General features: G+C 46.7%; 8 protein-coding genes across 8 annotated transcripts; 3 read left to right on the top strand and 5 right to left on the bottom strand.

The window, feature by feature from the left end:
• Positions 1–1,612: 1,612 nt before the first annotated feature.
• On the top strand, positions 1,613–4,021 carry F5Y00DRAFT_260673 (putative phenol 2-monooxygenase; the record flags this gene model as incomplete). Its single annotated transcript, XM_048011054.1, has 7 exons — positions 1,613–1,653; positions 1,713–1,739; positions 1,810–1,984; positions 2,037–2,048; positions 2,105–2,627; positions 2,697–2,932; positions 2,999–4,021. 7 exons carry the CDS (start codon positions 1,613–1,615, stop codon positions 4,019–4,021), a joined length of 2,037 nt encoding a protein of 678 aa, XP_047866304.1.
• Positions 4,022–4,231: 210 nt separating this feature from the next.
• On the bottom strand, positions 4,232–5,802 carry F5Y00DRAFT_260672 (MFS general substrate transporter; the record flags this gene model as incomplete). Its single annotated transcript, XM_048011053.1, has 2 exons — positions 4,232–5,331; positions 5,403–5,802. The coding sequence occupies 2 exons, from the start codon at positions 5,800–5,802 to the stop codon at positions 4,232–4,234; spliced, it is 1,500 nt and encodes a 499-aa protein (XP_047866303.1).
• A 1,424-nt stretch (positions 5,803–7,226) lies between these two features.
• Positions 7,227–9,042, bottom strand: F5Y00DRAFT_36908 (FAD/NAD(P)-binding domain-containing protein). Its single transcript, XM_048013562.1, has one exon. It carries the CDS (start codon positions 8,725–8,727, stop codon positions 7,333–7,335), a length of 1,395 nt encoding a protein of 464 aa, XP_047866302.1. The 5' UTR covers positions 8,728–9,042; the 3' UTR covers positions 7,227–7,332.
• Positions 9,043–10,899: 1,857 nt separating this feature from the next.
• F5Y00DRAFT_260670 (fungal-specific transcription factor domain-containing protein) lies at positions 10,900–13,348 on the top strand (the record flags this gene model as incomplete). The annotated part of the gene is made up of 5 exons (XM_048011052.1): positions 10,900–11,042; positions 11,103–11,124; positions 11,206–11,260; positions 11,312–12,808; positions 12,864–13,348. The coding sequence occupies 5 exons, from the start codon at positions 10,900–10,902 to the stop codon at positions 13,346–13,348; spliced, it is 2,202 nt and encodes a 733-aa protein (XP_047866301.1).
• A 1,025-nt stretch (positions 13,349–14,373) lies between these two features.
• Positions 14,374–15,993, bottom strand: F5Y00DRAFT_36874 (beta-lactamase-like protein). The gene has a single exon (XM_048013561.1). It carries the CDS (start codon positions 15,811–15,813, stop codon positions 14,689–14,691), a length of 1,125 nt encoding a protein of 374 aa, XP_047866300.1. The 5' UTR covers positions 15,814–15,993; the 3' UTR covers positions 14,374–14,688.
• Positions 15,994–16,299: 306 nt separating this feature from the next.
• On the bottom strand, positions 16,300–18,520 carry F5Y00DRAFT_268500 (general substrate transporter; the record flags this gene model as incomplete). Its single annotated transcript, XM_048012264.1, has 5 exons — positions 16,300–16,793; positions 16,870–17,381; positions 17,443–17,821; positions 18,001–18,267; positions 18,311–18,520. The coding sequence occupies 5 exons, from the start codon at positions 18,518–18,520 to the stop codon at positions 16,530–16,532; spliced, it is 1,632 nt and encodes a 543-aa protein (XP_047866299.1). The 3' UTR covers positions 16,300–16,529.
• A 1,074-nt stretch (positions 18,521–19,594) lies between these two features.
• On the top strand, positions 19,595–21,461 carry F5Y00DRAFT_233173 (uncharacterized protein). The gene is made up of 2 exons (XM_048007273.1): positions 19,595–20,787; positions 20,848–21,461. The coding sequence occupies exons 1-2, from the start codon at positions 19,810–19,812 to the stop codon at positions 21,178–21,180; spliced, it is 1,311 nt and encodes a 436-aa protein (XP_047866298.1). The 5' UTR covers positions 19,595–19,809; the 3' UTR covers positions 21,181–21,461.
• Positions 21,462–22,023: 562 nt separating this feature from the next.
• Positions 22,024–23,323, bottom strand: F5Y00DRAFT_36857 (uncharacterized protein). Its single transcript, XM_048013560.1, has 2 exons — positions 23,156–23,323; positions 22,024–23,093 (listed from the first exon to the last, which is right to left on the bottom strand). The coding sequence occupies exon 2, from the start codon at positions 23,088–23,090 to the stop codon at positions 22,281–22,283; it is 810 nt and encodes a 269-aa protein (XP_047866297.1). The 5' UTR covers positions 23,091–23,093; positions 23,156–23,323; the 3' UTR covers positions 22,024–22,280.
• Positions 23,324–26,600: the final 3,277 nt, after the last annotated feature.

The raw sequence follows: 26,600 nt of genomic DNA, 5'->3' as shown, positions 1-26,600 counted from the left end.
GACATTCCCAACAATATACACGGGATACATAGAAGATATTCGAATGTTGCTATAGAAGGAGCATATGATGCTGAGTACCTATCTATGTAGAGGAACTTATTAAGGATTTCGACCTCATGCGTGAAAACTGGATTGAGGTTATGTCAAAGGATTATCCTGGCTGAGGAGGGATCGTAAGATGAGGATTGAATTGATCTAAGGAAGCTATCTACTATGTGTGTGTGGCTTCTTCTTATAAGAAGCGAGAGGCTCCACGGACTAGGGCTATCCACCCCGTTGGCTAGCTTGAGGCTAGCCACGATGCTGGCTAGGGAGACCTCGTCAGATCGACAGGTTAAAAAGACAAAAGCTTCGGAGGATACCAACGGCTTATAGTTTCTAATGAGGATAAAGAATTTAAATTTGAGACATTAAAACACGTCGTTTCCGCAAATACGGAAGATCCCGAGGCCCCCTTATACGTGAGTCCGCTTAGATATGACGTTAGGGTTTCATTTCTTTCCAAAAATTACTCCATATAGAAATAGCGAAGACCGTTGATGGTTCCGGTACCCGATATATTATTCGGGTATAAATCTTCGCGCATACCTGAGATGTCTAATCTAGACAAAAGAGCATCGAATACATCTTCTTGCCAATGTTTCTGGCCCAACAACAGTAATCTTTGATTTCCATATATGGTCCTAAAAGTAAAAAGCCACAGGGACCTCATCATCAAAGCTGGAAACCAGGCGGTTATTAGTGGCCGTATATCTTTAGATACTACTTTGCCGATACTCGAAAACCGAGATATGGTTTTTCTTATTAGCACAAGGCCATACCTTACACATATTTCAGTCATGTGGAGAGACATAAGCCAGACTACGAAACAGCCACATTATAAAGTAAAGTTCCTCACCGAATAAGCTAAAGCAAATTCAACAAGGATTGAGAAAATGGAAACATGAACGGCATGAGTGCATCGCTCGTTCTCACGTTCTCACGATCTCAACACAATCAATCAGATTATCAGCAATTTTCATCAATATTGGCGCCTTCGACGTCTTAATAAGTACGTATCAGCTGTGTGACAGTTATATCTCACATGGCGCAAGCCGGCCGTACCCGCTTTCACGTATGGGTCTGGGGTTACAGGCGAATGTCTTTTACGGCATTGGTGACTACCAATGATACTCCTGTAATGCTTAGGTTGCATTAAACATTGAGGGGTGCTGTATTACATACCTAACCGACCTAGGTAGACTGATCGCCTTCCATTGCCGTGTCCTGTGCCCGGTGCCCGCATCCGGGCCATGATCACGTAGCGTGAGGAGCAGGTACGTATGTTTAGCTCTGGGCGACACGTCGTAAATCGATGCCATGAGAATCTACATGTCTATTCTCAATTTTCGAAGGATCATTATTTGAATCATGGCTGAAAATCGCCACTCGGCGAAACTGATATGAGTCCACGGTGCATATTGTCGGGAATCCTTTTACCACAACCCCGTTTCCTTTTTAAAACCTGCGCGGCATATGCTGCGCTATAATTCTCCTAATCATCCCAGTTTCTCTACGTCCTTCTGCAACATCATAATCCGAAAGAAGTGCTAACACAAACAACTTGGTAAAGATGGCTGAAAATGGACATATGCCCGAGTCAAATGTAGATGTGTAAGTCAATATAAGGTATATATCTGCTTTTAGAGCGCGTATATTAACTTGCTTGCTAGCCTTATTATCGGCGCCGGACCAGCAGGGTGAGTCGCGCGAAACCGCCATCGAATAGTCCCTTTTTTCCATCTCAGACTTACCCTCGTGATAACTTAGGTTGATGGCCGCTTGCTGGATGGCACACTGCGGTGTATCAACCCGTATTATTGATAAAAGGGGCACCAAGATCTTCTGTGGACAAGCAGATGGGCTTCAATGTCGCAGTCTTGAGATATTCGACAGCCTCGGCTTTGCGGATAGGGCATGGAAAGAAGCAAACCATATGATTGAGGTAATATCTCCAGTGTATTGGCCGAATTCTCTGCTAACCGTATTTGGGATAGATATGTATGTGGGTAAGTATCGTCAGCTATACCTAGGAGCACACGGTGATGTCTAATGCTCTGTCTAGAACCCTGGGCCTGACGGCGTGATCCGCCGTTCCACTCGCATTCCAGACACAATCGTAGGACTTTCTAGGTTCCAGCAGATTACCTTACATCAAGGACGCATTGAACGCTTTTTCCTAGACAATATTAAGAAGTACTCCAAGGACACGATCAGAGTAGAGCGCGGAGTTATTCCCGAGTCGCTGGAGATCGATGAGCTGAAAGTCAACGATCAGTCTTCCTACCCAGTTACCGTAAAGTTGCGTCACCTCACCGACGAAGAGGCCACGCCTAAACAGCAGATTAGCGGAAGCAAGATCTCAGACGGTCTCTTCAGGAGCAATCTAATGCACGAGGACGATGAGGACGATTTGATTCGGAAGAGCAACTCACGAATGGGAACAGGCGAAGTAGTCCACGCGAAGTACGTCATAGGATGTGACGGTGCACGCAGCTGGACTCGCCGTACCTTGGGCTTTGAGTTACAGGGTGAGGCGACTGATTTTATCTGGGGCGTCCTTGACATTATACCTATTACTGATTTTCGTAAGTGCTCGACGTAAATTCTAACCCCCTACTAGACCTAAGTTACGCGCTTTAACACGCTTGACTTAGCTGATATCCGAATGCGATGTGCCATCCATTCGGCCGAGAATGGCAGCTTGATGGTAATCCCTCGCGAAAATAAATTGGTCCGACTTTATATCCAGTTGAAGGAGGTAACTCCGGACGCTTCCGGCCGCGCAGATAGGTCTAAGATCACTCCCAAAATCATTTTCGATGCCGCCAGAAAGATTCTTAACCCCTATAAAATTGACTATGAATACTGCGAGTGGTGGACTGCATACCAGGTATGGTTAATACCCTCCCACGTACGGCTTAATATCGCACTGGGTACACGTATTGATGCTTCGTAGATCGGACAAAGAGTCGGCACACAATTTGACGCTCATGAGCGCGTCTTCCTTGCCGGAGATGCCGTTCACACACATTCTCCGAAAGCCGGCCAGGGTATGAATATTTCTATGCACGACACTTATAATCTTGGCTGGAAAGTAGCCTTGGTCGCGAAAGGTATCGCCAAGCCGAGTATTTTGAGCACCTACCAAACTGAGCGGCGCGCCATTGCTCGTGAACTCATTGACTTTGACCATCGCTTTAGCAGGCTATTCTCGGGAAGACCAGCTAAGGATGGCATAGACGCTGAAGGTATTAGTATGGATGAGTTCAAGGAGACCTTTCAGAAAGGTAACTTGTTCGCATCCGGCCTGATTGTCAACTATGGGCCTAGTAACCTTGTGGCGAAGGCCGTGGATGAACCAGAAAAGGGTGAGCTAAGCGGTTCGACCCCTACAAGCATCTCGGCCAATACCTTCGCAAAGAAGCAGGCTCTGGCTACAGGCATCCCTGTTGGGATGCGCTTCAATAGCTTCAAGGTAGTTAACCAGTCCGATGCCCGACCTTGGCACTTTCAGGAGAAGCTCAAGTCCGATGGTCGATTCCGCGTGATCCTTTTTGCAGGAAATATTTTGAACCCCCTGCAGAAGAACCGCGTAGAACAGTTCTGCGAGGCTCTCGGTGCGCCAAATAGCTTTTTCCGTACTTTCAACCCTACTAGCCCACCATTGGATACGGTAATCGAATTGTTGACAATCCACTCCGCGAAGAGGACTGAAACAGATTTGATAAGAGACTTCCCTGAGATTCTTCATCCTTTCAATCCGCATACTGGGTGGGACTATGATAAAGTGTTTGTGGACGACTCAAGCTACCACGAGGGCGTCGGAGACGCTTATATAAACTACGGAGTAGACAAGGAGCGAGGATGCGTCGTGGTGACCAGGCCCGACCAGTACGTCGGTTGGGTCGGTGATCTTGAGGACTTTGATGACCTGCAGAAATATTTTGAGGGATGTCTTCTGCTTAGTGCTCACGCATGACTATTGACATCTTTACGTATTGATATATCGCATATCATAGACGCGAGTTGGCCTGAACATCCATAAATACGGTTGCGCGGGGAGATAGGTGATCATTACTTACATACATCTTAACATACCTAAGTACCGTGATAGACTACTCTGATATTAGTTACCCAAATTAATCTGGCCTGGCTAGCTCAGTAGCTAATAAATTTCCTTCATATATGTTCAATACACAAACTTGACATATAGCTCGTCGTAGTTTTGGCGCTGATCGTCCGTCATCTGTGCGCGAGTTTTATCCCGCCTCCCATTGCTAAAGATCAACAGTGCAAAGATAACACATGTTAGCACGAAACCTAATACCGTGAAGGCGAGACCTGTGGCAAAACCAGTGGGATAATGCGGACGCTCGGTAGTGATAAAGACGTTTGAGCTAATGAAATTGGCACAATTGCCAAACCCGCACATCCAGGCCATGCCGACGGCAAGATACTTGCGACCGCGCAAGTTGGCACTGAGCCATCCCATTAAGATAGACATCTGCGGGAAAGTTCCGGCTGCCATGAAGAAAAGCGCGAGATACCGCACCCCAGCTTCCGGAACATAAGCCACCATGATACTCCATCCGATGGCCTGTAAGCAAATACAAATAAGAAGGAAAGGCACACGTCTATCGAGACGTGAGGTAATCCAAGTAATAGCGAAAGTAAAGACAATACCAGTCGCCCATACGGGCATCGTCATGAGTTGTGCAGTAGTTGCCATCCAACCAAGCTCGGTGAGAATTGTCGGCGAGAAAGAAGCTATCGAGGACGCCGTTACGTCGGCGCAGAAAAAAGACAGTGTTAGTAAATGGATTCTCCAATCAACAAGGACCTTCCAAATAGGAACACTGTCCACAGCTGAGCCCTTAGCTTCAGCGCCGCGAGATGCCTCGAGAAGATACACGAGATGATCGCGCTCCTGAGTTGACAGAAACCAAGATTGCGCATCCTGAGGGAAATTGGGACATAGCCATACAACGAAAACGGAGACGAAGCATGTCATTAGCCCTTCGACGATGAATATCCACCGCCAGCCCTCATAACCTCCAACGCCGTCGAGATTCTGAAGAGCATAAGCCAGGAGTCCCGAGAATAACGGCCCAGCGAGAGCGAAATTGAAAAACCAGGCAAAGCACACAGCCGCCTCGCGTCTTGTGTAGTACATCGAGATCATATAAGTCGCACCGGCAGGAAGAGCGGCTTCAAAGACGCCCATTAGGAAACGGACAGTGAGCAGCCCACCATAACTCCTAGTTAGACCCTGACACACACCGAGGACGCCTACATGTCTGTTAACATCAAAGGTAACGGGAAGCCGAACCTAGGTAAGCATAAGGCAAGTGGCAGCTAACCTAAGAGGAACATCTGTCCACCAAGGAAGATACCGGGGCGTATCTTGTTCAGATTCAGAAACAAGTTCGCTGGGACCTCGGCCAGTACGAAAGGAACATAGGAGATCCATAGCGCCGTATTGTATCCATCGGATGGCATATTCAGCGCCATTTCCAACCCGTTCGGCTGTCCAATACCCAGACTTCGCGCATTTGCGATATTCGTCCGATCCAAGAATAGCAGCATATATAGGATCCCCATAATTGGTATGATTAATACATCCCGCTTCCACCGAACTGCACGTTCCAGCTTGCGTACTTCTTCCGTAGTGAGGATACCGGCCTCCCTGTCCGTTGGATTGTCTCTCTTCTCCTCCAGCTTCTGGTCATCCCGCGGGGCAGGCGCAGAAGTTACGGCCATAGTCGCGATCTTACGATGACGCCTCGATCCGAGGGACGAAGCCGAGTAGAATAACGACCTAGTGGCCTTATAAAGTTGATATGGATATTAAGGGACTGGAATGGGGTATGAATAAAAAAGAATAGACGCGGGTGACATCGCCATGTTTCTATTCTATGTATAGGTAGGTAAGTAAAGACAGAGAGATCAGCCTCGATGCGAAATGCAACCATCCGCACGACATATACGTTAAGCACGTGTAACTTACGTGCAGGACGACTCGTCCGAGCGCGATCGGCGTTTAATATGTGTCTAACGCAGCACGTCTAGCCGACGAGGTTATACGATAAGTATTAATTAAGCACTGACCGACCCTATAATTAATTGATTCAAGCTGTTCCTTCGTCTCTTACGCGTTCAGATATGATAGAAATGTTTCCACTGGTTATGGTTATCATTGGCCGTTCGAAGGAAGTTGTTTTGCCAGAGTTCAATAAGAGGTAAGGATCGTATTCGTATATACATAAGGCGCGGTATCCTTATCCTGGCAGCCCTGAACATGGAACCGGTCTGTCACATGACAGTGTCCCACTAGACCCACACATGTTACCCTATGTATTCTCATCCCCCACATCTTAGATATTCCTCTAGAATACTTCCTAATACAACTTCCATTAGATTGATGAACCATACTACAACACGGTCATCCCGCTGGCCCGGTAGCGTACCTGAACCATCAGCACTTTCTCAGTGGGGGCCAGATTTATAAAAGCTGCTCTCCATCAGAACTCACTTATTTCCCCAAGGTATCCCGGTAGTGTGCTGTAGCCCTAGTTATTAGCGAGTGTTCCTTTTCGAAAAGCCAAGATTCTAGACCAGCTCGACAATAGAAAACGGTTGGATATGCTTGGCAATCCATACATTTTCTGGTATTTCCAGCAGACATTCGATACAACCATACATGAATCACGATAGCCTGAAGATTTCACGTAAGAATTGTGATAAGTTAGGCAGTTGATAGACATTATAGACGTTACTTATATCCGATATGAATATTAGAGATACCTCGTGTTCATAAGTTAATCCAGCCGTATTTCCTAAAAATAGTACATTCATAACCTCTTACAATTAGGTACCGTCCGTTTTCTTGCTCAGCGAGCAGCAAGTCATCAGTGGCAATGATCTCCCCGGGCTCGGCTTATATTTACCATTCTTAGCTAAGAAGTCGGCATATTGAAATTACTTGAGCGATCCGTGCCGCACGTTTGCATCCGAACCAGCTACCCAAACCAACGGGTCGGGGATCTATATACTCTATCGGCCGAGTCTTAAAATATCAGGTAGGTACCTAGTTAACTACAGGTACCTAGATGTCCGCATTCCCTGAATAAGAATATGGTGTTTTTTTGCTGGGTTAGGTTCCTGATCTAACGTGCCATTTGCTCGCCGTGCCGCTACGCACACGCGAGCATACATAGATGCGGCACAGCACGATCTAGGGAACGCAGTTTGATATCTGATAGATCTATAGCTAGGTATCTGAGACGACAGTTACGTACACTGAATGGTGTCAGAAGCGCCTAAGCCCGCATGCCTCATAATTGATACGCTCTTAGCTGGGCCGCCATTCTGTAATAAGCCTGACCGTTCCCGTACCAACCTGTGGAAGTCATATTCAGCCTTTTTGATATCTGCTTCGAGATCATGCTGCCAAATCCAATGCAGCCTCTGGTTCGCATTTTCAACAATCTTATGCATATCGTCCTCGATCGTTGGAGCCTGCCATGTGTAAATCTGCCCGGCTTCGGCGCTCGTTTGAACCACTTTCTGCGCCCTCGGCCGTCTAATCGCGTCATATATCTGAAATGCGACCTCGATCTCATCGGAAGTCTTAACCAGAGCAAGTAGATGCGAGAGGACGGCAGCATCCTCTAATCCCTGCCCGGCTCCAGCAGCCTGGTGAGGACTGCAAGCATGCGCAACGTCACCTAATAAGCACACCCGCTCTTTGTAGAATGTTGATGTCTGGGGGTGATGCCACGTCGGCCACCTCAGAGGTCTAGCGTAGTCTAGGAGTTTTAGTAGTCTATGGTCAAACCCCTCTAGGTCTTCTAGCATCTCTTCCTTCGTACAAGGTACCGCGTTATCCCCAAAAGTCCAAGGGCAGGGCTTTGAGACGAAGAATACAAAGTTTTCTTCTCTGCCCTGCGAAATAGGATAGACGGCCATAGCTTTCCTTTTAGCCATGAAAAACTTGGCATCGCCGGCGTGGTTTCCCAAGATTTTCTTTGCCTCTTGCATTGGTATGATGCCCCTATAGATGTACATACCGCAGAACGTCGGTTGGACTTCTCCGGGCGCAAGGCCACCCAAAACGGTTCGGCGTGTAATCCCTTTCACTCCGTCGCAGCCCACAACTGCGTCTACTGCTTCTACTGTGCCATCCTGAAATCTTATGAAGACTTTACCGTCCAGTTGCTCAACCGAGTATGCTCGCTTCCCGAACTTGACGATCCCTTGAGGGATGAAGCTTGCCATGATATCCAACAAGTCTCGGCGGTGGGCACTACTTCGCGTGAAGTAAGGGGCGCCGATGAGGCCTCGGGTCCACCCCCGCTTTTCGCCGAAGCCTTCCTCGGCGTACAACGCATCAAAGACGCTATGCTCGAACTCCGGCTTCTCGTTTCGCGTTTTCACCTTTTCATATCTCTCTCGGAAACGCGGATCAATGACATCCATGGCATTCAAGGAGTTTGGTCCCAAGCCGATTCCAGCGCCTACCATTGAGAAGCCGTCCGCAGCTTCATAAATGGTAACTGGAACGTTGCGCTTTATCAGTCCAATAGCAAGGGCTAAACCACCTATACCAGCGCCAAGGATAGCAATAGTAGGAGAAGTCGGATTTAACAGTTCCATCATAGAATCCATTACCCTGTCTCTTTGCATCCTTGAATTTGGCCTAGCGGCAACGTTGAGGCAAGGATAAAGAGTACCTAAGGTAGCTAGTAAATCGCCAATGACTCTATTTTTAAATCACGATATGGGTGAACAGGTCAATCGGTTAGTGAGCCGCGATCACTTGCGAATGAAGTTAGAGTATCGCGGTCTTCTTTCATTTTTCTAATCACAGGGTGATGTGGTCTTCCCAATGAGATGTCATTTAGCAGTAGGACGCTTTCAGATTCGGGGCGAGCTCGGCTTCGACGGCAGACCATCTTTCCCAACTCGAGGAGCCAGGTTTTACACCGAAAAGAAACGTAGATCCGACCTGTCTCTCTAGCATCATGCTGTAAAAGGAAGAAAAAACACCATGAAGTTGCAGCAGAGAATATTTATCACATCCGAATTATACAGCAGTTTTGGAGCAGATGGAATATTGCGCCAAAAAAAAAAGCGCCTCGTAGCAGTTTTGGGCTATCCGCTCGGCCGATAAATACAGCCCTGTAAAGATGTACAGGGGTAATTACAAGACATGCCAGGTATGTAAATACAATACAACAGGCAACTAGTTCCGAGAATAATATATATCTTATAATGTCGAAGAGCCAGTAAGAATCTGCGGCAAGCGAGAAGTAGAGGAATGTAATAAGAGCACGCCTGTATTGCTCTGTTACGATACACATCCTATCATATCTCCTTACCAAGGCCAATGACAGGTCAGTGGCTTAAGCACTTGACGGATGCTTGGCTCGATATTACGAAACACGCGTATGCATAGAGACTAATGCCATGCAGTCATCGTGCTCATGTCGCACATAATGGACGTCCAATACATGTAGGTAGGTATGTGTGTTATAACTTATATCATGCAAGTTGCTTGCGGGGAAACCTACGACGTTACCGGAATTACATATGATTCTAGTCCCCGGATTTAAACGAGATGAGCCGGCTTTGGATTCGTCTAACACGTGTCTTTCTCTACCTACCTACTTACCTTGGTGATATTACTACTTCTAACCAGTAAATACACCGCCAATAATGATACCTATTCATAGCTTTACGAGCAGCTCGGGTAGACTACATTAGCGAAGGTACAATCCCCCATGTAAAGTAAAGTAAAGTAGGGCTGCTAGGATTTTGGATTTGGATTGGCATACCAGGTAGGTACATTGAAAACAGCTTAATTTTTTAGTCATTCGAATACTCCCCCTGCTACAGGGGGAATTTATCAAATCCGGGGTCCAGTATTTTGTGCACGGCTCATCATTGAGTAGCATTGATCTCTATCTGCCCACTTACAACTCAACATTCCCCGACCCTTTGGTCACGAACTCTCACTACTCTTCTCATATCTATACAAATCAACATCACAACAATATAGTTGTTTCAAAGACTTGCTTAATGGGTTGATGCTGTCGCTTCAGGTGACAACGAATAAGTCCCATAGTCATACCTAAGACATATCATGAAGGGGATGATACGACAAGTCTCCGACATAACGGACGACCATTCCTCCTATCATCAATTAACAATTACTGGAACATCTAAATTTCTTCACTCACCGAGGTCAGATTCATCGTAAAAAGATTATTTTCTTCGAGTCTAGAGTCATTCGTTCGCATTTACCCCTGTCGGACTTAGCGATCCGTCTCTACAACAAGTAGGTAGTTCTGCAGTAACTTTCCTGACAAGAATTATATGCGCCACTTCTGTCACCCCTAGCCACTAACTCTTGCTGACTTCCACTTCTAGCTCTAAGGGGAATCCGGAGCTATTGGGACGGAATAGAAACTGCCTTTCCCAGAGGTCGTGCGCAGGTGTTGGGATTTCCACAGTCCCAAGCTATTTCATACTTACCTTCCTCGTAGGCACACATATCCACTCCCATTTACCTACCTCATTCCAGAAACTGTCCAAGGCTTGATGGGAATATTGAAATTCGAATACGGATCGAGTTAAACTCGGAATTCTATTAAGCCGGTCTTATCGTGACTGTACACCCCTGGCTAGACTATCGAGCGTACATGTCTGCTACTGGGCTTCTACTTCGCATCTATACAGCCACGCTTATTTCCGACCCTATCATAACTGGTTTCTCTTAGGGAAGCTTTGCCGAAATCACTGTATACGACATTACTCTTTTTATTTTTCTTTTTTTTTCCTCGCCAGCGGTAGCAGATGTCTCAGATCGACCCCAGCGGGTCTTCTCCGGACACAGGCGGCGCTGGCCGAGGCATATCGCCAACCGCTTCGGCTCCGGACAAGTCGGTGGCACAGCGTAAATCTGCTAAGCGTGAGCGCGTCGCCCTAGCTTGCCAAAGGTGAGTCACATTGGGGACAATTCTAGCATACCATCGATTGCTGATTACCTCATTCTAAAGGTGTAAAACCAGGAAGCAAAAGGTAAGAATAAGCCATAATAACTTGCAGTATCATTTCGTCCTATTCTCTTAATAAGCCTCGTCTAACACTCTCTCGTCATAGTGTGACGGTCAGCGGCCGGCGTGTGCCTCGTGTGCCCGATTATCGTTAAAATGTGGTATGTTACTACCTTACACGTACGCTCATCCGCAATCTAATCCATCGTTAGTGTATATTGTCCCAGTTGTTCCAGCAGCGGGCGAGAAGAAGATTTATATCAGGGCCCTCGAGAATCGTGTCGCTGAGCTCGAAGCATATCTCACGTCGATTGGCCACCGTGATGTCGAAAATGGTCATCTAGGATGCTCGGGGCTCTCAACGTCGTCATCTCAAAATGCCACAGTGACACCAGTTAGTCAACACAACCAGGCGCCGACGCCAGTGCCTGAGCAATTCGCGCGGGATGATGAGGACGATTCCAATGATATCCTACTCGCTGTCAGGGACTTATCGCTTTCAGCATCTGGCCACTATATCGGGGCATCTTCAAATATCACCATAGGGCGGGTGCTGAGTTCGTTTGTACATAGCCAGAAATCCTCGATCTCGGCTTCCCATGAAGGGTCAATAGTACAGATTGAAAATGATCCAGCACCAAAATCCATCTACTCAACAACTGCGGGCGATATCATTGGTGTTCCTTTCCTAAGTCCTCAGGTCGCAGCGAGACTTCTTCATGGCTACTTCCGCCATATAGCTACAAGATACCCCGTGCTACATTCAACTCAGGTGGTGGAACTTCATAATAACAGGGATAATCTCACAGATGAATACGAACGAGCTATTCTACATCTTGTATATGCGGTGAGTGGGAGATGGCTAGAATCAGCTGGTGAAATGGGCCATTTTTTCAGTGACCACCATTATGACCTTGCTTTTGGAGAGTTGGAATCCATACTTCGTCTTCGCGACTCTCGGACTATTAATTACTTATTACTCATGGCGTTATATTGCACAAGAGCTCCCCGAGATCCTGGAGCCTGGACATACGTCGGAGCTGCTGTTAGATTGTGTATAGAACTAGGATTGCATCGACGACAACGAAGGCAACAGCCCAGCCTAGAGGGTGAAATGGACAAGCGCCGATTTTGGACGGCATATTTTCTTGATCGGGACATTTCAATCGCTGTTGGACGCCCACCCAGCATATCGGACCGCGATATCGACGCGGAATTACCCCTTGACATTAACGAGGACACCGTTAACGATGAGGTTATCCGTCAAGCTGCGACGCGTGTTAGCAATATCCCCGTCAACCCCCCTAATACACTAACATCTTTCATCCATCGGACAAGACTAAAACAAATCGAATCGGAAATCCAACATGATATTTACAGAGTTGATCGACCAAGCGACGTCTCTGACGATACTATAAATACGTTCCTTGATAGGTTAAATTCGTGGAAAGCTGCCATCCCTTTCGACACGATGCACTACGTGCACCGGCAAGAGGACGCGTATGAAGGCCCTGAGTTATATACGCTTCACTATTACCGCTGCGTTCGGTTCCTATTATATCCTCAGCTCGCTAGAAACCCCGTGAACATGGTCTACTTAAAGACTTGCGCCGATGCCTGCATAGGAATCATTACGGATTATCGACGGTTGCACCACGCCTTTCCAATAGGCTTCTCGGCTTTGTCGATACAAACCGTCTTCTTAGCAGGTAAGCATAATTCACCCATTGGCCATACGCGAGTAAGCATACTGACATACAACAGGCCTAACCTTGATCTATTGCGCATGGCTGGCTCCTCCAAACTGCATAAGTGTCGAGGGCTCATTAACCGACTGTCAGATTCTTCTGTATATCGTTACGGAACGTTACCCATCTGCTAGAAAATACCGGGACGTGTTCGAACGCATTAAATCTGCGATAATGGGTATCATTTCCCAGGGCAAGCACGAGCCGCGAAACCCAGTCCATATAGACTCAAACGACCAAAAGGGATTTGCCAACTTCGAAGGCCAATGGGCTCCTGGAATGGGCGCGGACTTCTCTTATATGCTCAATACTATGACCGGCAATATAACGACAGGGCCTTCGTTTAACTTAGGGCTAGATCCAGCGACGTCAGCAATGGGCGGACAATCTGAGAGACCTGCATCAAATTTGGATCAGTATGGGGCTGTCTGGCCTGATATGCAGCAGTCTATGTCCCATGGGGTTGGCGATATGAATGGATTCGGTGGGATCTATCAGTGAGCATACGTTGATGTTCACTCCCACGCTATGAAGTTGAGTTATTGGGAGATATGAGTGTATATATACCATCATGTTAGCGTTTATGACATTCCAGACGAAAGGGCTGTGACCTGTATTATACCGGGAAGAATGGAGACCCCATAATTTAAGGGGGAGAAAGATGATGTTTAAAATCCTACTTTACATACCATTCGTGCTCAGGGTTCTCTCGAGACTTATATGCTCGCCTAGTCCACAGCGGAGACTTATATATTCGCCTAGTCCGCTACGTGTAAACTCCATAAGCATCCGAGTCCCGGCTACGGGTTACTTATTATGTACGTGAATTACTATGCTCCACTGAGTGATCTCAGGCATGAGCGTGAACATGCCGAACGTGCCGAACCGCTTTACCGTCAGCATCGGGTTGAGTCTCCCGATGATGATACCCTATTACCAAAACCACACCAGAAAACCAACGGCACACCATACACCATCCCTACCATATCTCAGACTTGATTACAATTACGACAAGACCAATCAAAATACCGATTCCATGACTAGTTCACATTCCTTAGATGCCCCCGACTCTAGTCTAGTCCCTACCTAGTATACCGAAAATTCACGTCTTTTGACACATTTGCCTTTCGCGGATTTTATTTTGATATGTATAGGAATTGAGATAAATGGCCGATATATTTCATGTTGAAGCCTCACCAAGTAAATGCGGGGTGGGGACGGAGGGGGACACAGACGCTTCTCACGTATCTCATTATATGGGAGGCGGGGAACTAACTCCTAAGTCAATTTATATTATAACAATTAATATCTAAGATTCAATTATTTAGATGAATTATGACTAGGTACTTCATTGCTTAGGTATACTTGGCATCTAAAGGGGATATCTTATGCGGAGGGCTTTCGGATTATTTTTACACGCTGTCCGTTATGTAACAACACATGTAACTTTAACACTCCTACGTATATAAATCTCCGTATTAGAAATCGCTTATTTGGTATGGCTAAGTGAGTGCTGAAAGATACGGTATATGAGCTGAAGTTGTATATTGACTTAGTCTACCAACTGTATGAGTGAGGAGGGAGGTCCTTCTTATATATACATTCCATGCCAAGATACCATGTACTGTACCTGAAAGTAGTCCCTTGACCACTCACTTCAACAGTGAGTACCTTGGTGGACGGGTGACTCAGATCCCGAACGGTTTCTACTTTATAAAGGGGGTAGCTTATCTCCCCATGTCTGTAAAATCTGTACAAGTGGTAAACAATAAAGTTACAACAACTCTATTAATACCTTTGAGCATTCGAATGACGCCCCATAAGATATTCAAGAATCCTCCTTATTTACTCTTAGGGAGCGGAGTATAATCTCCGGTGCTCTCTATCTTACCCTCATGTCCCACAGCCTTAGCGAAGTCCGCCAGGAATAACCACCTGGACTTCTTTACCCAATCCTTCTCCAGGAAATTGTTAGCAGGCTTCGGGAAGAAGTCTATTAACCCAAGCAGGAACTGGTCGTGAGCCGGGACGACAAAGATGTCCTCATGCGCATCGAATTCTTGTAACCCCTTGATCGTCTCAGTCGCCAGTGACGCGTCCTCGTGGATCGGACCGTCCACTGGAATGTAGAACGGCTCATCATCTTTGCCCTCACGAAGAACTTTATGGAATAGTTCGCCGGGACAAGGCGCTGCACTGACGGGGCTGAACGGGTGCGGCGAGATGGAATCCGGCAAAGGGTGCCAGTGATTAGGTCGCAGCTCGCCGTTGTGGTGCACGCCGTCCCCACCCATTAGGATAAAGCTGTCCGGGTTGCTAGTCACGCGTGCAAAGCCACAGATGTGACCGATGCAATGTCCCGGAGTATCGAGGAAGTAGAATGAACCATCGCCAAAATAGTCGATGGCTGAGAACTTCCCAATCTTTATATTCGAGCTGGAAAAGTCGAGCTCTTTCACCTCGCGGCCCGCATGGTCGGACTCGAGGAGGAACGGGGAGTTCGGGTTAGCCGGGTATCCTGGGAAGACGGCCTTCTTAGTTCCGGGGCCGACGATTAAAGCAGTGCTTGGCTCGAACGTGGACGGGTTTCCTGTGTGGTCGAAGTGCGAATGGGACCAAATTACGGCTTCGATACTTTTAGTGTCGACTCCTTGCTCATCAAGTATCTCTCGGACGTGTTTTGGTACTATGATGTTAACCCCCTGGGACTCGAAGGTTTTTAGGGTTGCTGGTGGCAGATTTTCGAGGTCCTTTCTGATACCGAGGTCGAACACAAGGGTCCGTTTCGAAACCGGATGCTGGATCAAGAAGGCATAACAAGGCCCCGCGAGATATTCATGGCCTTCAATTGTGGGCCCGAAGAAGAAGGATGGGCTGAGACCTCGGATTGTACCGCTAGTATTCAAGATGGACACATTGACGGTAGATGTCGAGGCGGGTATGTTGAGATCGGGAACCTTTGCCATTGTTGCTATATTATTCGTATATTACCGATGAGTTTTTTCCGTTCTACAGTCGAAACGAACACGAGATTATTTTTAATGATTTAATTGCTTCCAATAACAATGATAATAATAAATTGGAATAGTATCGAGGTTTGTAGGTGTTTTAGTAGAGCCTCTATTTCGCTCACCTTGTATTTATTAATCATCACTTCATTTATAAGCTACCAACTTCGTCCAATTATTAAGCAGTTAAGTTAGTAGAAGGAGACATCACAACGCAAGACTCTCATTTGTCAGCACGGAGCAATTAGTAGATTAGGTATTGAAGGCCGACTCGAATTCGGGTTCGAATTCGGGTAGGCGTACGTACGCACCTACGTACGGCTCCCTAACCTACCTCGTAAGTGTACAATAGATCAATAGGAGTTGTGTTAGGGTACATAGGTAACCTATATGTTACCCAAATTACCTAAAGTATTCTAACATATGTAATAATTCGATAGTCCACCTATCTACCCCCAGGTTTCAACGGCGGCGTGGCTAGCGCCGATTCAGGAATATGTTACATATACCTAAGGTAGTATCGGGTGCTTCTCTTTCGGGGAGAGTCGGGGGAACCCATCAGCCCGTAAAAGAGGGGAAAAGTTTACCTTCTATAGCACATATCGGAGTATAGGAGATCGCATATAGATCAGGCCGACTATGTCATGACCTAGATAAATCCGGGTTAGTGAGCACTATCCCGTACTATAGTTCGGGTTGTCGATATGCTCCGTAATAGCTAACTTCTTTTCCGATCCCGGGTCACGAGTTTCCAATTCCCTCAAAGCTTCGGCTACGATGGTTGTCCCGAAGCTCTTGAAATTCCGAACAGACACCCGGTTAGCAAATAGTTCATCAATTTCTTCCAGTGTTCTCCCTTTCGTCTCCGGAACGCAAATATAAAAGAACACCAAGCAACAAAGATTTGAACCGGCCCATATGTAGGCATATTTAGCACCCTGACAATTTACGTTAGTCGCGTAACCCCTATAAGGCGGTATACTAGAACCCATAGCTGTAGAAACAGGTACTTACCCAGTTGAGATCCTCTGGGTTGATAAAATACGGCGAACAAAATCCCGTGAGCCATGCTAGGAAGTAGCCTAAGCTGATAGCTGATCCGACAGACCAGGATCTTAACCTCGTGCTCACCATCTCCGTGGCCGTAGGGTATGTTGCGTCTCCAACAAAAGCATTATAGGAGAATTGATACAGTGCGGTGAACGCAATGACGCAGTTTCGAGCAGAAAGTGTCCCATAGGCGACAGTTGCGGAGACCGCCATTCCTAACATTGTAAGCCCCTGAGCTACAGCGCCCGTCATTAAAATAGTTCGTCTACCCATGACGTGGCGCATCAGGTACATGCCGAAGTTAACGCCAATGAAACCCAGGCAGGTATTCATGACTGAAAACTTGAAGGCATCGTCCACTGATAACCCGGCAACAATCATAAAATAAGTTGAGTAGCTGATGATAAACCATGAACCGGCTCCTGTCTGCGTAGCAATGATGCCGTAGCAGAGAAGTGTGCGTCTTAGTTCGGTTCCTGTAGTTTTATCGATCAGTGTCTCTTACGTACTGATGGAAGAAGTAATACGGGCCCCTACCTTTAAACATGTCCAGTGGTCCAATTGTTCCAGCTGCTTGCTTTTCCTCTTCAATACCTTTAACCATCTCGACCCATTCGAGCTCAAACGCTTCGGAAGTTAGCGAATCCCCTCTGAGCGCCTTCAATGACTCTCTCGCCGCCTCCGTCTTTCCTTTGTATAATAGATATCGAGGGGATTCGGGTACGAGGAAGAGACCTAAGGCCAGGAAGGTCGGTACGATGAAGAGAGTTCCAAGTGGTATTTGGTAAGATGCTTTATCCAAGCGGCTCTTCGTAGCATTCGTTACAGCTGCCCCTATTATGCTCCCGATGTTGACCCATTCCGAGAAGAGTGCCACCATGACAGCCCGAAGGTGGGCCGGAGCTGCTTCGGCGGTCTGATGAATGTAAATATACTATACTACGCAAAAGCAAACACGAAGATATCCGAAACGATATAATGTGCAATATAGAACGGAGAACCGATATGGAATGTTATTAAGGATATTAATACGTACTACAATTATGTTAGTCATCTCGAAAAAGGGGGTGAACCGCTACAAAAAGGAAATCTCACGTCTCTCTTGACGACACACTCGTACGTACCGTAAATATTTGAGAAAGTGACCAGAAATCCATTAGCTAGTCCGAGAACAAGTCGACCGATATAAACTGCCACTTTATCTGTAGTCGAGATCTGGATAATGCATGCAATCGCGTTCAAGACGCACGCAAGCCAGAGCGCAACCTTTCGACCGAAGAAATGGGCGAACGCTCCGGCGACAAGTGAGGATAGAAAGGCGCCTAATGTTAAGAGTGACCCAATGAGCCTTTGAAAAGTCCCCTGTATATCTTAGTTATTATGATGAAAACTACGATATTCCAACCGGGTGGCCTGCCTCGATCGCATATCCGGCTGGTTGGCTCGGATCCTTATATCCAAATACTTCTAAGAAGCCTGGCATCGCCTGTAGAGACCCAATTGCCGCCGAGTCTAGTCCGTATTGCATATTTGCTATGGCCACGATAGCACATATAGCTAAACACTTTCGATTCGCCCACAGGGACGTCTCTGGTATCTTTGTGACAGACGTCATGATTCTACCGACTCTAAATAAGAGACGAAAGACAAATATAGATATTTAGTAGCATAAGCTGGGGGAGGTGAATAGCTTAGATAAAAGCTTTACAGCCACCTTACATTTTAATAACCCGCTACGGTTTCTATCCAGGGTCCGAGAGCTACCCCAACGTTTCAATAATAGCTATTTACCACGTATGGAGTTGAAGCACTACCGCGGCGGAAAACGACACGATCTTCGCATTTTCCCCGTTATTGATCAAGCGTTTCCAAATTAGTTCTCCCCGCACTTCGGTAGTTAATTTTAGGTCGTCGACGGCCCTTCTAGATCGGTTGGTGTCGTTCCTGGTTATGATGCCGTGCCAATAGTTTCTCTGACCTCGGAAGGGCTTACAGACACGGTCTTCAATAGGCCCAAATAGAACTAGGTATTCCATACATGATGGCAGCTTGCCGATTGGAGATGGCCCCAAATCCTAAGAAAGTAACGCGGAGACCACATGGAGAGATGACGACCTCGCTCCTGGATTAGCGAGGGGCAGTAAGAAATCTATTTACATATTTCCTATCTATATCGAATACTCACCGTCTAGTTTACTTGTAGTTTGATAGGAATGGGTAATGCAGTGTATTTAAGAGTGAGAGGTTGCTGTCGATTGATAAAGGGGTTACGATTTGACATGCCAGTACGGAATATTCCGCATAAATCACGAATCGTCCAGTATGATATTGACGTAATTCCGAGAAAGATTTAGTCGAGAAAAAAGAAACAAAATATCAAGCCGACTTCCATATAGTAATGTTTTTAATCACAATAATAGTGCTGTGAAGTTCTATTCCTTTGTTGAAAGTTGTAAGGAGAGAGTACGGATTCTGTAGTACGTACCTAACCTGTTATTAGTAAGGTTAGGGTGCTGCGGTTAATTACATCTATTAAGCTTTGAATACGTCACGGCATTATGAAAGTGACATTACATAATATCACTATTAAATGCATTCATTTTTGGCCCCCACCGCATTGTCGACACCTTGCAATTGACATGGGTCTTAAAAACGAAATACCTAATAATATAAAATCCACCAAATAACATTTACAAAAAGTTAACCCAGCAAACTCCCAGTTCGCGTATCACGAACGACGTAATTGATGCGCCAAACCACATCCTGTGGCAAGCCGTAACCATCCGGCATCTAAAGCTACCTGGTAGTTAATTAGTAGTTAAATTATTATTCATTTCAACTTCACCCATCGACCTCTTCTAGGCCTATCCGGGGCCAGTCTCCGATCTGAATTTATATGCGACGATGAGGTTCTCTATCCTTTCCGTGGGCCTCCTGACCCTCCTTACCCCGTTGACTGCAGCATGGACGAAAGAAGATCGCGAGATCTTCCGCCTGCGCGACGAGATCTCCCAGTACGAGGGCGCCAATGTCACCTTCTACGACTTCCTCGGCGTCTCACCGCGCGCTACCCAAGACGAGATCAACAAGGCCTACCGCAAGAAGTCCCGTGCTCTACATCCAGATAAAGTCAAGCAGCAGCTGTCGGCCGAGCGTGCTAAGCAGGCGAAGTCGAAGGGCAAGGGGAAGAAACCCGGTGTCCATGTTACGAAACAGCCTACACAATCCGAAATCAAGGCCGCTATTAAAGCCGCCGGCGATCGTCAAGCCCGTCTGTCCATCATCGCCAACATTCTCCGAGGCTCTGGTCGTGCTCGTTATGATCATTTCATGTCCAACGGGTTCCCCGTATGGAAGGGCACCGAATACTACTACAGTCGTTACCGGCCGGGGCTGGGCACCGTGTTATTTGGGTGCCTGCTCGTGGGCGGCGGTGGCTTCCACTACATAGCCCTATATATGAGCTGGAAACGGCAACGTGAGTTCGTCGAACGGTATATCAACTTCGCGAGACAGGCCGCTTGGGGTGACAACCTCGAAATCCCGGGTGTCGACACACCCGCCGCTGCTACTCCACCCCCAGCAGACGACGACCAACAGCCCCTGATGGCGATGAACCGCAAGCAGCGGCGACTTCAGGAGCGGGACCAACGCAAGGAATCGGCCAAGGGAGGAAAACGCCAGCCGCGCGGTAGAGGACGTCCCGGGCAGCAAGCAAGTGGCAGCGCAACACCTGTACCGCAAACTCAGGGAACCGGCCCGACGGGTCCTAAAAAGCGTGTCGTGGCTGAGAATGGTAAAGTACTTGTTGTTGATTCGCTTGGCGACGTGTACCTCGAGCAAGAGGATGCAGACGGCAATGTGGAGGAATTCCTTCTCGACGTAAGTCTACCTAAATCAATTTATCTTTCTCAAACCCGATAACTAACCCACATACAACAGCTCAGCGAATTTCCCCAGCCTACAATCAAGGATACCGCACTCGTCAAGCTCCCTGTCTGGGTCTACTCAGCCACCCTAGGCCGAGTCTTCGGCTCCCGCAAGCCCACCGACGACTCGCACGACCAAGTTGACGAGGATGACGAGAGGCAAGGCGCCGACGATCTCGCAGACGACTCCTCATCCGACCAAGCGCAGCGAACGCCCTCGACGGATTCGGCCGAAGACTTCGAGCTCCTAGGGACTAGCGTCGAGGACCTACCCAATAAGCCGAAAGTGACGAGCAGCCAAGCGCAGCAGAGCAACAAGGCCAAGAAGAGGAACAAGAAACGCTAGAGACGGGACTTGAGAAGCCGGGGCGGATCGGCGGATGGGGCTGAGGAGTCTTGGATGCTTTTACGCGTATGACAGGGTGGACGTATATATAAAGGTGTCCTCGCGACACTCTGGTGTATGCAGTAACCTGTGTAGCGGATCATAAAAGTGAATCTATTCAATTTAGAGAACCATGTGCTCGAGATTTTCCAGTCCGGTGATAGACAGCGACAGTTATTCCACTCCTAGCACGTAATGTGTATAGTTAATACATTCACGGTCTAAACGTTCGGTCTTCAAAACGTTTTTAAATGCTTATCATGCTCGGGGTTTTTAAGAAAATGAGGAATTTCTCATTCAGGTACGATAAATCATATCTCAAAACTAGGAAATATATCATTACTAGATACCTCTAAGGTTAAGTTGTCACTACTTCGGGATCGATTTAAAATATGATATTGGTACTTGATCCTTAGCATGCATTTAATGCAGATTCTACTTTGACACAATATCCACCGATCAATCCGGAACATAGCAATAGGGATAAAAGTAGTTTCATTTCCATTCAAACTATCTATATAGAGGCTCTACACCGGATGATGGTATGAAACAATAAGCAACCAATAATGCCAAGCAAAGAAATAGGGGCTAGCGGGTCGTTGTGTTTACCGAGTTTGAGTGCCCCGAAAGCACAATGAGAGAGGAAGGGGATCTACCAGAGCAAGAAGAAAGAGAACGTATAGATAGATATACATGTGTGCAATGGTTTTGGGGCGGGATACACACATACCTTGAATAGGTAGCAAGTTGAGCTTTCCGAGTGACTCTGGAAGTCAAGAATGGTTAGCCATACACTATGCAAAGGAGGGGACAGGAAAGAGGTATAAAGGCTATGAAAGGGGAGATATCCTCAACTCCGTCCCTTGACATGAATTGAAATATGTGCAGTCCAATCTGGATATCCTCGCCCACGTGCAATTCTCTGCGAGACCGTAATATCCCCTTTGCCTCCCACGTACGATATCCACCAGTCTCCCTGCTTGGTATCTACCTAGTCAAAGTAAACTATGCTGATCTGTCCTGTGCTAACCTGACGAGGGATATATACATTCAAAATAGCACTATAGGTGCATATCATCCATCTGTTGAAAAACCCCGTATTGATTCTCCATGGATTGCTGCTTTCTCATCCAGTCGTTATCGTAGACCGGGTCAGTCGCTGGACGGTAGTTGGGGCCACCAATAGCGGTACCAAAATGGCTGTAAACGTCTTTAGGCCTTTCCATAGCCTCTGCGTATTGTTGCCTTGCGGACTCTTCATATTCGCGTCGAGCTAAAGCTTCGTAGCCGGACATCATGTAGGGTTCCACGTCGCATGTGGCGACCCATCGTCCGTCTCCGGTCTGCACTGGCGTCAGGGGCGTACCATCCAGGGACATCATGGTATTCTTCTGCTCCTCTTCGGCCATTCTTCTCTCATAGCGAAATTGAGCAAGGAGCTGTTCTTGTTCGACCGTCGTGCTAGTCCAAGCAACGGCGGGGTTCTCGTGGGAACCAGTAGGAGGGCAGATTCGCCATAGCTCGATCAAACGCAACTTTTGGCTATCCTCAGCTGTCTTGAAAAGCTGTATCTGCGCCGCAGAAAGCGCAGTATGGTCGATACCATATGGGTTTAGAATGGACTCTGCAGAAAACTGCTGTGTTTGTGGCGGCTCTGATGATCGCCTCTGGAGTTCCGCTTGTGAGTCGTCTTGGTGGGCGATATGTGCGGAATGGTGGTAGTGTTGGGAGATGGAATATGTTATTTCTGGCTCTTGCACTCTCGGTGTTTCTTGGGGAGCCTGATTTGGTTGAGGTTGTAATGTTAGGTTACGAGAGAACAGCGCAGCGAGGTCATCGCCAGTTTGCATGTTTGGTTGCGAGTAAGTCATTTTCTGTAAGTATAGGGTTAGAGATGTTTGATAACTTCAAGACCGAGGGTATATATTCACCGCGCCTAGAAAGTTGTTGAAGTTGATAGTTGATATACCGAAGTTGCCGCTGGTTGTAAAATGCAAGTAAAAAAGCTGTATCCGAAGAGATGATGGTGTCGGTCAGAATATGAAGGATAGAGGATGGAGGAAAATAGAGAAGCGTTTGTGGTAAAGTAACAACTGCGAGAATTCTATCTTATATTGACTATAACTAAATACTGAGTGACGGTAGAAGATCTTGGGCATTAATAAGGTTCAAAACAATCACTTCGAAGATGGACAACAAAGTCCTTTTGGTTTTGTTTCAGGACCTTTGCTTTGATGCTCAACGAGCGGTGGACAAGCGGCCAATGTCAATGAAACTAAACCCCTGAAAGAGGTCTGATACCGTATGTAGAAGAATAGGGGAAAAAGAGAGATGAGTCGAGGCAGAAAGATGGATCAATAATATCAATGGTGGAAATTGGAGTTGGAGTGGGTGGCGTCGCAATACAATAGCTTACTGATGTGAGCTTAGTTTTAAGAGTTAGCAGTGTCGCAAATGAGCGATACCAAACTGAGGAAGAAGCGTTGTTGAAATAGTTGTCACGAGCGAAGAAAGATAATGTAGTTAATAAATGCAAGAGTAGAAAGGGATGGTGTTTGATGTTGATGATGATGATAACGATGATGACAACGCATTGGAGACGAGACCCGCCGGGTGATACCGGCGGAGCGTTCGAGGAGAGTTCGAGGCACACAAATCGGGAAGGATGGAGGGGGAGGGGGGAGGGGTAACATCCACATGGATATCTCAGGTACTGGGTACCTAGATACATTACACCCACCTCCAACGATTTCTTTGGCTGGCTGTAAAGTTAGCGAGGAGATGCGAGGGGCCACGAGGGGCCACGAGGGGTGACGAGGGGTGACGGGGGGCTACTTTAGTGGACTATAGGCCGCTAAGTCGTGCCCATTGGCGCCCAAAGCTACCCAAGACTCCGCTAAGGCCCCAATCGCCATTTACCAATCTGCCAACGTGCACTTGGATACATGTGTACATGCATGCAGAGAAATCAGGTGAGCTGCTCGAGGGCGAATCCACGAATGCCTTAGGTAAACAACAATGAAATTAAGAAGACTTAGACATATGGACTCAATGCAAATATATTAATAAGTTTATTAAAGGAAAATTAAGTGACTTTAAGAGGTACTTTCTTTATTTGAAATCTACAACATCGATGACTAACGTTGCTGTACCTCTTATTGTTCCCCATTTGCTCCGAAGCGTATTATAGTTTAAGTTTTCCTTTTTTCTACTACTAGTTATATACTTTCAAGGTATTAACTTTGTTGCAGTTGACGGGGAGATTTTTTTTTCTTCCCTTTTTTATGGCGGACAATTCTCACCTGAGACTGTATCTCACGGCCACCTAGGTAAGGAGTACGCCTAATCAAGACAGGAGCTAGTATCGTATATTCCTATTAGCCTCTCCATTCGACAGAATATACGAGTAGGTAACTCATTACGGATTCGTGTGCACAATAACGCCAGAAGGGAATGGGATACAGTTGTTTATAACATATTTCCGACGACTTGAACGATCAAGATATATCCGGCGTAGCACTTGTAGATAGCTTCATAATGCATGTAAAGACGTCAAGGGACCTGTAAGCATGTAAAAGTGACTAAAACATGATATCAGTAGCTCGATTAGCTATTGGATGTGTTTCCTCTTTCCATGTAGGCACGCGTAATTTCTTCTCCGGCTCGAGATCGAAACATTAGAACCTCTGATGTCAAAGTAACCAAATTCATACTATATACAACGATAACAGGCTCAGGAGATGTAGGACACGCCGTGCAAGAGCCGGGTAGCTGTACTTGTGCTGAATCATGATTAATCGTATCCATATTTATTAGAGAATAACAGCGTCTATAAAAGCCCTAAACCTTTACATTGGGTCTTAATTGTAAGAGCTATACGAGACATATATCAGACTTAAATCACAAGACACCTATCTCCCAGCTCTATCAATACAACACTCAATCCTATATAATTCGACCTACCATGGCACCGAAAATCCTTGATGTCTTAACCTCCTATGGAGAAATCCTGGGCTCTGCCGGAAAGCCGATTCAGAAGACCGGGTGGTACTTAGTGTGCTACTTTACTCTAGACATACAGCTAACTAGGCGACATTCGTCTCATAGTGTTGAACCTGAGTTGACAATTTTGAAACCAGTTTGAGTTTGCCCACCCATACGAAATCCTCACCAAAAGGCGGCGTCGCGCCCCTAGACCCAAACTCATTATAACCATGGTGTCACGAGGTAAACTCAAACAACATGGAAACAAGTTCGTTGTTCCGCGAGGAACTCTAACTTATCTCACGAGCCTAAAGCTCGTATATATACATGTTTGTTCTAGATGTCTCATCTAGAATCCTGACACGTGGATCCAAGACGGCCGATCTTCAACCGAGCTCTACAACGACAAAAAGGCTCTCTGGGAAAACACTGCTAAGATCTTAGACTTCCTAGGCCGTGCTGACGAGTTCGATGCTATCTTCTACCCAGGTGGATACGCCCCTATTTTTGACCTCGCGACAGACAAGGACTCGATCGCCCTTATGAATAAGTTCTAGGCTAAAGGTAAGGTCACGGCCACAGTTTGCCACGGCCCTGCTGCATTCGTTAATGTCACAACCCCCCAACGGAGAGAATATCCTAAAGGGCAAAGACGTAAGCGCCTTTAGCAGTGCGGAAGAAGATGCTGTGGATATGTTGTCGAAGCGAAAAAACGACGCCGTAATTCGCTAACAAGCAATTACGCCTTATACATATTGTGCGACATATGTCCAAGTATATGCCATTTGTGCTGGAGGATAAATAAAGGAGGATGGCGCTAGCTTCCATAAGGCTTCTGAGTTATGGGCTCCGACAGTGCGTGTCTCTGGGAAGTTGAAGAGTAAGATCATACATACCCCTTTCTTACCGGAAAACTTTGGCTACGAGCTGAGCAGGTAATTTGCGTCTCACTGTAGACAGGTAAACATCGTGAGCTTTGCATCGATTTCTTTGGATATCGTCATGTCTAGGGCCTACGTCTGTAAGCCCTGATGATATATCTTTAAATCAAGTGAGAGGTGTTGGACAATACGCTACATACATTAAACGCATTTGACAGGATATCTAGGTACTAGCGGCGTTGCCCGTCCGCTCAAACGCGGACGGGGGAAAGGGGAGGAGGAGGAGGGGGGCCGGCGATTATGCGCAAAACTGACGCCACAGCTTAAGTCTGGCCTCTGATTGGCTAGCCACATCTCAGCGCACGTCCGATGAATTTTTTGTAAAATCAATTGATCTATTTCAACATAATGTAAAAGTTTTAATAATTGGTATCGTTAGATAGAGCTCGTTTTGCATGACCTTTCTATACCATTTGCACCTCTTGCAGACGTTATGCGATAGAATGGCAAAAGGAA

This window comes from Daldinia vernicosa (assembly GCF_022497035.1).
Source record: "Daldinia vernicosa strain CBS 139.73 unplaced genomic scaffold F5Y00scaffold_15, whole genome shotgun sequence".
Taxonomy (NCBI): Eukaryota; Fungi; Ascomycota; class Sordariomycetes; order Xylariales; family Hypoxylaceae; genus Daldinia; species Daldinia vernicosa.
This window is presented reverse-complemented; position numbering and strand designations above follow the sequence as displayed.